Below are 9,884 nucleotides of genomic sequence, written 5' to 3'. Positions count from 1 at the left end.
GGCTGAACATGACCAGACTACTGATAAGCAGACCCACCTTATTCGTCTGAACCTTCCTGCCCCACCCACAAACTGGCACTGGCATGAGCACAGAAACACACACACACACACACACACACACACACACACACACACACACACACACACACACAAAAGAGTACATTGGCAGGAAGTGAAAACACACCCAGTGGGCCGGGATCCAATTTCTCCTCCTGTTTTTGTCCGCACATCCTTCACTTCGTCGTGCTCTCCTCAGTTGCAGTGGCGTTAAGAAGCATCATTAAGAAAACATCTCATTTTAAAATGATCCACACAGAATTATGGACAGACAGACAGGCTCATTAAAGACTTGATAAGGTTGAGAGAGAAGCTTTTAATCACTCACATACTGCACGCTGCAATCCAACTTAACAAACCTGTAATTTGTGCTCAAATCATAGTCAGAAATCATGAGAGAAAAAGGTTCATGCAGGTTTTAAATAGATGAAGTCAGTAGAGAAAGGGCCCCGTGTGACATTTGGCCTCTCAATTGCTTTATTGAATCAACCTGTAGTCAAACTGGAAAAATAGCACTAAAGGGTGTTGCTATGTCTGGAATTTACAAAACCCACAAGCAGCACTTTCGTCCAGATTTCTGACTTCAGCATGTTCGATCAATCTTTCGTACTTTGGGAACTAAGTCTGATGATACTGTGAAAACCCCTCTGTCAGGTCGGTCACTTGATATAATGATATTTATTGATACAATGATGAATGAAAGTTAGCCAGCGAGTAGATTTTCCACAGAAATTCATTAGTGACACTTAATTTTGATTAATCTAACAATGCTGACTTTAACATAATGAGACCGGCTTATACAAATTGAGACTGTATGCTTTTTTTTGTCTTTAGAGTGTATAAATGTACATATGAGAAGCCTGTGCTGGCTGCAAAAAGTTCATTACAGTGCATACTGCCATCTACTGGCTATACTCGGCTATGACTACGACTCACTCTCCCCAGAGATTTTCACTAACATTAGTGATGCAATATCTAATCTAGGGTGCACAATATCTCTTGAACACGAGTGATTGAGCTTGTGTACCACCTAAGGACACTGCAGTCATGTCCTCTAATATTTCTGGGACTCTGGGAGGTTTAAGACATACAGAGGATTATATCCTTAAATTAATATCGGTCGTTGTGGTATTTAAGACAGACTCAAATATTTTTTTAGATCTTGAAATGTGATGGTTCTCATGCAAAAAACTAAATATATGAAAATGAAAAGGATTTCTATAACACAGTGACTGAGACATTTACTTTGCAGTGTAGAAAAGGCTCTGAAACAGCATTTAGACAATGGTGAAGTAAAGACAAATATTACAAGAAATGTTTTGAGCAGTTAAATGAATACATAAAATATATTTGTGGTAAAAGTTTTGTGATTTTATTAAATAGTCAAGAAATTTTACAGTGTTTGGTTGGTGGCAAGTCTAAGGCTAAGGCCCTGCTCGTGCTACTCCTATTTAACATTAACAAATCTTTCTTAACTGTAAAAAAATCACTCAAAAATAAAATAGCTACACTTGTCAGTTGCTGATGTGCTAAGAAAAGAACTCTTACACTAACAATGTAAACACTTAGACCCACATATATCTCAACTTTTAAGAAGATGAGCCAGCAGCCACTTTTTCTCTGTATATGCTTCAGTCAAGAGTAGAAAAAAAACACCTTAGTCACAGATGACTAAGGTCAACTGAACAGGTAGATACTTGTATGTGTAATCCCTACTTAATAATTTAAAGTAAAATAAAGTAAAATCTTATTTAATTTCCTTTTATACACTTTAAAGCTAGACAAGGCACACTCATTTAAAATGTAACCACCATTCAAGTTCCTTTGACACTGTTTTATTATCACAAAAAGGTAGATCCTGGTTGACATTAAGAGATTTCTAACAGTCGATGTGTCGATGTCACATATCGCTCTCTTCTGGCAGTGTGGTGAGAATTTCCACTCCATCAGATGTGATGACGACCGTGTGTTCAAACTGAGCCGACCTGTATTAATGTCAATTAAAATAAAACACACATCAAGGATTTTAAAGGAATAATTCAAGATTTCCAAAAATGTGCTTACTTGATGGACTTGGACCTAGGATGTGATTAGCTTAGCTTAGCATAAAGACTGGCAGCAGGGGGAAACAGCTAGCCTCGCTCTCTCCAACATACCTAGAGCTCACTATTTAACATGTTGTATCCCATTTGGTTAAATTCAACACAACCAATAGTGTCACAACAATAATTTGTTTTTATAAGCTATTTAGGCTTTTACATGAGGCTTGCTGGGGGGCGACTTAATCGAAAAAAAAAGAAAAGTGTTTTGCTAACATAACAGCTACAAACACACAGCCAATATATTTTTTGGTTGTCGTCCACCTACCTTTTATCATCTGCAGACACTGCAGTCCACTTGTCCTTCAGTATTCTAAACTCTACAGACCCCTCCATCAGTATGGGCTCTACAAATCAATAGACAATATCAGCCCCATGCTCAAACACAGTGACATCTTTAAGTGCATGCAAAAATTGTAAAAGGTAACTCACCTATTGTGAAAGCCATCCCTTCATCCATGGTCATGTCATTGTCATTAGCTACAGATAAAGAGAAAAAGAGTTTCTGTAAATAATAAAAAGAGACCTTTTGGCATTATGGTCATGTTTTTAATATCCTTGCCTCATAAAATAAAAATGACTCTATGAGAGCATCAATGAAGCCCACTGTGGCAAGTGAGGGAAAAAATCTGCTGATCCAGCCACGATTAAAAGACATTTCTAGTCAAAAGAAATACATGAATAACGTTACATAACATGCTAACACACAATATATGTAGCATGGAGAAATTAAAAGTTCATGAAAGAAAATATGAATGCTTTTAGTCCTATTAAGAACATGGGGGAGTTTTGCATTTAGCCTCTTGTGGCCAAAAATTAGTATTACAACAACAAAGAATTAGAAAAATGATCCTGACAAAAAAATAAAAAAAATTACAGGGAACCCATGAAATCCTAGTATTACAACGTCAAGTGTAAATGCACACAAACACGTGTGAGACACATAAAAGTAGGTTCTAGTGTTGAACTCATCATCCGAGCACAGACCCAAACCTACCATGGTGCCAGATCTCGGGGTAGCAATGAAAGTAGGAGCCTATTCCGTGCCCAATGAAATAAGGACACACTTGGAAGCCACTGGCATGGGCTATTTCACTGCCAACAGGACACAAAAAATATTATTTAGAAAAGGTTGTGACTATACGGTACGTGTATGCCTTCATTGTGTTTGTACCTGATAGTATTTCCTATAACACAGAGCTGTGCACCCGGCTTGCAGGTAGCAATGGCCTCGTCTCTGCAACGCCTGGCGGTTTCCACCAACCGCCGTCCAACCTCATCCACCTCGCCAATCAAGAAGGTTTCTGAGGTGTCACCATGGTAACCGTCCAAATACACCTATCACAAATAGGCAGAGGTCAGTGATGAGAGCGGTGTTGCTCTTACTGACACTAACACATTTGCAGAAATATCTGTGAGTTTGTTTGAGTGCGTCTGTTAAGGCATCGACTCACAGTAACATCAATGTTGATGATATCTCCCTCTTGAAGCTGTCGACTGCAGGACACAGGTGTACAAAGAAATTTATGTTGTTGACAGAGATTCCCTTACAGAAGAGACTCATTTTGGTGTTTGGACACAAATTTCCATACTTCATTGTTGAAAATTTCCACAAAAAGTCCTATATTTAAAGATTTAAGTTACAAACATTAATTTAAATGTGATTAAAGATGTTTTACTTTTCAGATTTAAAAAAAATCTTTTTTTCATTGTGTTTGTTTTCCCACTGGTAGCATCTCATTTTGGATGAAAACAAAAGAAAAGTTGACACCATTGTATTGAATATATATTGAATATTTTCACAACAATGCAGTAAAAGTGTGAGTTATTTTGAAATCAAAATTTGGCCTGATGTTGATATTAAATTACAGTTCCCACTGTGGACACTGGGCTTCACTATATGTATAGATTTCTTGAGCTTTGTACAAGGCCCAGCATCACTCCTCCCATTAGGAGTAATATTCTGTAAGTCTGATCTAAGTGCTGTGAATCGATGTCCTGCCCGTTTACCTGTCAGGTATGCCATGACAGACCACATTGTTCACAGATGTACAGACTGATTTGGGGAATCCCCCGTATCTGAGAGGGGATGGGTAGGCATTGTGCTTGATTGTCTCCTGGTGCACGATGAAGTCTATTTCATCTGTTGTCATACCAACCTGGAAGAGACAGAGGTCAAAATTGTTACATAATTTTTCCGGACATAGAAACACACATATTACTTGTCATGAGTAGGTGCTTACCTTCAGACTGCTTCCAGCTAATAAAAGAACATGTCTGGCCAGCTGACATGCTCTGGCAAGGCCTTCGATCTGCTCTTGACCTTTAATCTCTATGTAGTCAGGCCATTCTGGGATCAGTCTAGTGTCTACATAGTCAGGCCGCACAATGTGCTAGAGTCAGGGGAAAGAGGAAAGACAGGATACAGAAGGTGGGTCATATTGTTGTCCCAAGGAGATAGAGACCAAACTGCAATAAAAATCATGCTCGATAAGAGCTGACTTGCCTGAAAAGGGCTGGTAAAATTTCAAGTGTGTACAGTTATCCTCCATTTTAGGAAGGGCATTATCATATCAGGGTTCTGGCATAGCAAAGATTTCAATTAACCCAAGAAGAAGGTAAAACCTTGAATTACAAGTCATCCAGGAATTGAACTTCTATTTTCTATATGCAATCAGTATACTGCTTAGGACTGTGGCATTATGGGAATACAAGGCTCTGTACCTTGGGTACTGCATAGGCAGGCCTAACAGTCGCCGGGCGAACTACATTGTGGGAACTTTTCCACTTCCTCCAGAAGAAACGCCGATGCTGCTGACACAGTAGGGCTGTGGGGGGACCGCAGCTTCCTAGACAACAAAGTCTCTGCAGGATACCACCCAGTCCTGGAGGAAAAGAAAGCAACACCATGAGCAGAAAGCTTTCTCTGACAATGCTTTTATTAGAATAACTGGCAGAGAGGCAGTACTTTCTGGGATACCCCCTCACCAGTGCTCTGTGGATCTTCAGTGTATTGTGCGAGCCACAGCAGAGAATCATTATTCCTTTGCAAAGGTTTTATTCACATTATGGTTAGTAGAGTCTGACTGATCATGGATTTAGGGGCCGATACCTATATAAGGCTGTACAAATATTGTGATATCGATATATCAACTGATATTCTTATATACACGGTGTATTTACATAAACTGACATTCTTTGTAATGATCCAACAAATATGTTTATCAAATACCTGTGACAAATATACGTACTTAACAGAGGCAAGGTATTTCACAGCTCAACATAAACTTAGAGAGGGGATGGGTAGCGTTGGACTAAGACTAAGCCTAGAATTAAAAATATTTATTCCTATAATATAAAACTTTTTACCCTAATTAAACCTATAATATATCAGACTTTGATCCTTTGTCTGCTTGCTCATCCCTGTGTCCAAGGCCATTCATTTATTTAAAAAGACCTAGGCTATTTAATTGTTCTATATGGGTTATTAGGGCATTTTGTTGAAAGTAACTAAAAAAGTAGTGTAATAATATATTACTACTCTACGCAGACAGTAATATTGTAACGTAATACATTACTTTAAAATGAAGGTAACTAGTAATATGATTGCATTTTTTAAAGTAACTTGCCCAACACTGGTAGCAGTAGTGTTGTAATACACTAGAATTAAAGCTCTCATTATCAAGTTAAGGGCATCAGCTGGCCTTTTAGCTTCGGCACAACTCGCTAAAGCTGACCATACACTGACTGAGTGTGTGTGTGTTTTGAGGGTGGACCGTCTGTCCATCAACACCTTGTCCACTCCAGTAATGAAGTCACTTAGACTCGCCACTGTTTGGATGTGAATTAAGTCTATAAACGAGCCCAGCTTCGCTTGACATTACAACAAGTTGGCTGTTAGCTTAGGCTCCGTAGCAAGCTAACACCAGCTAGCGAACACACCGCCACTCTACAAACAAACTGTCATGTCGTGTTTTAATGTATTTGTTAAACGAGTCGTGTATTGTTTCGTTACTAGAGCGGGCGGTCAAAGCAGTCGTCAGTGCTCCCTGGCTTCTCGGGGACGGACAGTGTCTGAGCTCAGTACCTGATCTTGTAGCGAGTCCTGCAGAACAGGGGGCCGCCATGTTTACTGGCGCTCACGTGGTGCGGAAGTCACGTGGTGCGTGACTCACGTACATTAAAAAACAAAACAATAAAATACCACCAAAAATACCATACAAAAGAGGTGTGGCCTATGTGGCATGTGTAGTGATATGCTTGGGAATTGGTTGTGAGTCACTGGGTCGAATGACCTGGAAGCTGTTGAAAAACAAGCCTATGTTTTCATAAAAACTTCAGATTTCCTTTAAAATATTCATGAAAAACAAAAGTTCCACATGAATTCAATAAAAAGTAGTGTGTCTCATTCAACAAGTATGAGAAGACATTTCTGCATTGAATTTGACTCAATATTTTAAAGAAAAATCACAATTTTTTTAGGAGGTCATTTGAGCCTTCGACTCAAAAGTGGGTCCGAAATGTATATATGCATACTGGCTGAACGAGACACAGCAGTTTTATTTGGATTTGAGTGGAATTTGTATTTTTCGTCAATATTTTAATGAAGAGTCACCATTTTTCATGGGTTAGGGGATAATGAACCCTAAGCCCTAATCCTGGGGCTAGGGTTGGGGTTATGGCTGGGGTTGACTCGAAATTGATCACAAATGTCGTCGATACTGGCGGCAAGAAAAGACAGCCGTTTTTATTGGATTTTAATGGAATTTGTGTTTTTGGTGAATATTTTAAAGAAAAAAGTGTTTATTATAAAAAGTGTAATTCCCTTACTTGTCTTTATACCGCAGATCCAGCAGTTCTGCCATGGTGTAGAGGGGCTCGGATTCCACACGCCTGAAACGTCTGTGGACTGCATCCAGAAGGGTGGCTTTCATAGTTTGGATCCCCTGCTCATCTTACCGAGAAACCGTAGCAGTACATGGACGGAGGGGATGACATCGGCTGCGGTAGCAGAGGCGGCACTGACAAGAGTTGTTAGCTCTTCAAAGGGGGTCAGAACCTTTGAGGTCTTCTCTAACAGCCCCCACTGGTTTGTTGTTAGAATGGTTGGCAGGGTGTTCTTTTCTTCAGATGAGTAGGCATGCAGTGGCCGTTTTTGATGAATGAGGCTGTCAATCATATACTTGGTACTGCTCCATCGTGTCTGGACATCCTGCTGGAGACGTTTTGGTGTGACGTTCAGCTCTATTTGTAGGTCTTCAAGGCTTGAATAAGCCTTGGGGGAATGTTTAAAGTGGCCCACTATTTTTCTCCTGTTGGCTAGTGCATCACTTACAGCTCGCTGTGACAAGACCCCTTCATGGACTACAAGCTGAAGACTGTGCGCAAAACATCCTAAGCTTGGCACACCTAGCTGATCCATAGCCTTTCTCATATTAGCAGCATTGTCTCTTAAAACGACATGGACCTTCTTTTTGTCAATCTTCCAGTCACGCAGCATCTCCTCCATGGCGTTCATGATGGCATTAGCTGTGTGTGAACCTCTGAACTCGCGTGCATGTAACACTGCTCTCTGCAATGTAAAGTCAGCGTCTATCCAGTGCGCTGTCAGACTCAATAAGGACAGCGGTCGATGGTCTGAGCTCCAGATGTCGGTGGTGAAGCTAACAGCATTTGCTTTCTCCACATGTGCGGCAATACACTTTTGAACTTGCATCTGGGGTATAGTTTTGTCGACAATGTAGTGGCGGCTCGGCATAATGTAGCGAGGCTCGAGGTGCTCAATTAAGCGTTCAAACCCGACATTACTCACCACCGACAGGGGTTGGTCATCGAGCACAATAAATTGGGCTATCTTTTCTGTTATAGCCAATGCCTCTTTGCCGTCCTGTGGGAGTTTGTCACGCTTTGCAAATGTTTCGGTCAACGTTGGTTGTTTGAGGGAGCCAGAGGTTTGTTGTTTCTTCGCCTCGGTGGTCTTGCGAAAATCCTCATGCTGTGTTTTGTGATGCTGCTTCAAATGCGCGATGAGGTTGGTTGTATTAAACTTCCCCGGCTCTGTACCACCACGGGAAACTTGTGCATGACAAGTTTTGCACTCAGCTGCAACGTCTTTTTCCGACTTTATGGAAAAATACTGCCACACGGCTGACATCACTTCTCCTTACTACTTTATTAGCAGTAGCACACACACGCTGTTGTTGTGATCACGTGGGCTCTGCATGCATCCAACACGCAGAGCCCACGTGATCACAACAGGTGCTGCTGGATAGAAGTGCTGGAGTGGAACGGACTGCTTGTATTGGAGCGCTTATATCGGACATTTTGGATGCAGTCCGATATAATCCAATACTCGTTTTTTGGCTGATATCGGACCGATATCCGATATCAATATCGGATGGGACACCCCTAATACTGGCGAAAGAAAGGCCAGCAGTTTTTATTGGATTTTAATGGAATTTGTATTTTTGGTGAATATTTTAAAGAAAAAAGTGGCCAATTTTCATGAAAACCTCAGATGATTTTTTCAATAGCTTCCAGGTCTTTTGACCGATTGACTCGAAATTGCACACGCATGTCCTCCTCACTGGTGGAATGAGGCTCGCCAGTTTTGGTTGGATTCGGGTGAAATTTGTATTTTTGGCGAATATTTTAAAGAAAAAATGGCCTTTTTCATGAAAACGTCGGCCGATTTTTTCAATAGCTTCCAGGTCTTTGGACCGATTGACTCGAAATTTCTCCCAGACGTGGTCCTATACTGGCTGAACGAGACACAGCAGTCCCCATTGGATTCGGGTGAAATTTGTATTTTTGGCGAATATTTTAGTGAGAGGGACAATGTTTCATGAGGCTGGCTTAAGGCTGAGGCTAGGGTTAGGGTTAGGGTTAGGGTTATGGGGCTAGGGTTAGGGTTACGGTCGTCTTTTGACCGATTGACTCGAAATTGCACACGCATGTCCTCCTCACTGGTGGAATGAGGCTCGCCGGTTTTGGTTGGATTCGGGTGGAATTTGTATTTTTGGTGAATATTTTAAAGAAAAAAATGGCCTTTTTCATGAAAACGTCGGCCGATTTTTTCAATAGCTTCCAGGTCTTTGGACCGATTGACTCGAAATTTCTCCCAGACGTGGTCCTATACTGGCTGAACGAGACACAGCAGTCCCCATTGGATTCGGGTGAAATTTGTATTTTTGGCGAATATTTTAAAGAAAAAATGGCCTTTTTCATGAAAACGTCGGCCGATTTTTTCAATAGCTTCCAGGTCTTTGGACCGATTGACTCGAAATTTCTCCCAGACGTGGTCCTATACTGGCTGAACGAGACACAGCAGTCCCCATTGGATTCGGGTGAAATTTGTATTTTTGGCGAATATTTTAAAGAAAAAATGGCCTTTTTCATGAAAACTTCGGCCGATTTTTTCAATAGCTTCCAGGTCTTTGGACCGATTGACTCGAAATTTCTCCCAGACGTGGTCCTATACTGGCTGAACGAGACACAGCAGTCCCCATTGGATTCGGGTGAAATTTGTATTTTTGGCGAATATTTTAGTGAGAGGGACAATGTTTCGTGAGGCTGGCTTAAGGCTGAGGCTAGGGTTAGGGTTAGGGTTAGGGTTATGGGGCTAGGGTTAGGGTTATGGGGCTAGGGTTAGGGTTACGGTCGTCTTTTGACCGATTGACTCGAAATTGCACACGCATGTCCTCCTCACTGGTGGAATGAGGCTCGCCG

The 9,884-nt window shown here is 41.1% G+C and overlaps 1 protein-coding gene across 1 annotated transcript; it reads right to left on the bottom strand.

Annotated features, from left to right (window-relative positions):
- Positions 1–1,383: 1,383 nt before the first annotated feature.
- On the bottom strand, positions 1,384–6,314 carry metap1d (methionyl aminopeptidase type 1D (mitochondrial)). Its single transcript, XM_084368534.1, has 10 exons — positions 6,244–6,314; positions 4,881–5,041; positions 4,400–4,549; positions 4,167–4,315; positions 3,611–3,653; positions 3,331–3,494; positions 3,154–3,251; positions 2,589–2,636; positions 2,425–2,503; positions 1,384–2,042 (listed from the first exon to the last, which is right to left on the bottom strand). The coding sequence occupies exons 1-10, from the start codon at positions 6,281–6,283 to the stop codon at positions 1,958–1,960; spliced, it is 1,017 nt and encodes a 338-aa protein (XP_084224660.1). The 5' UTR covers positions 6,284–6,314; the 3' UTR covers positions 1,384–1,957.
- Between the last annotated feature and the right edge of the window lie 3,570 nt (positions 6,315–9,884).

Source organism: Pagrus pagrus (assembly GCF_965226575.1).
Source record: "Pagrus pagrus genome assembly, chromosome: 12".
Taxonomy (NCBI): domain Eukaryota; kingdom Metazoa; phylum Chordata; class Actinopteri; order Spariformes; family Sparidae; genus Pagrus; species Pagrus pagrus.
The sequence above is the reverse complement of the archived record's forward strand: the minus strand, read 5'-3'. Positions and strand labels throughout refer to the sequence as shown.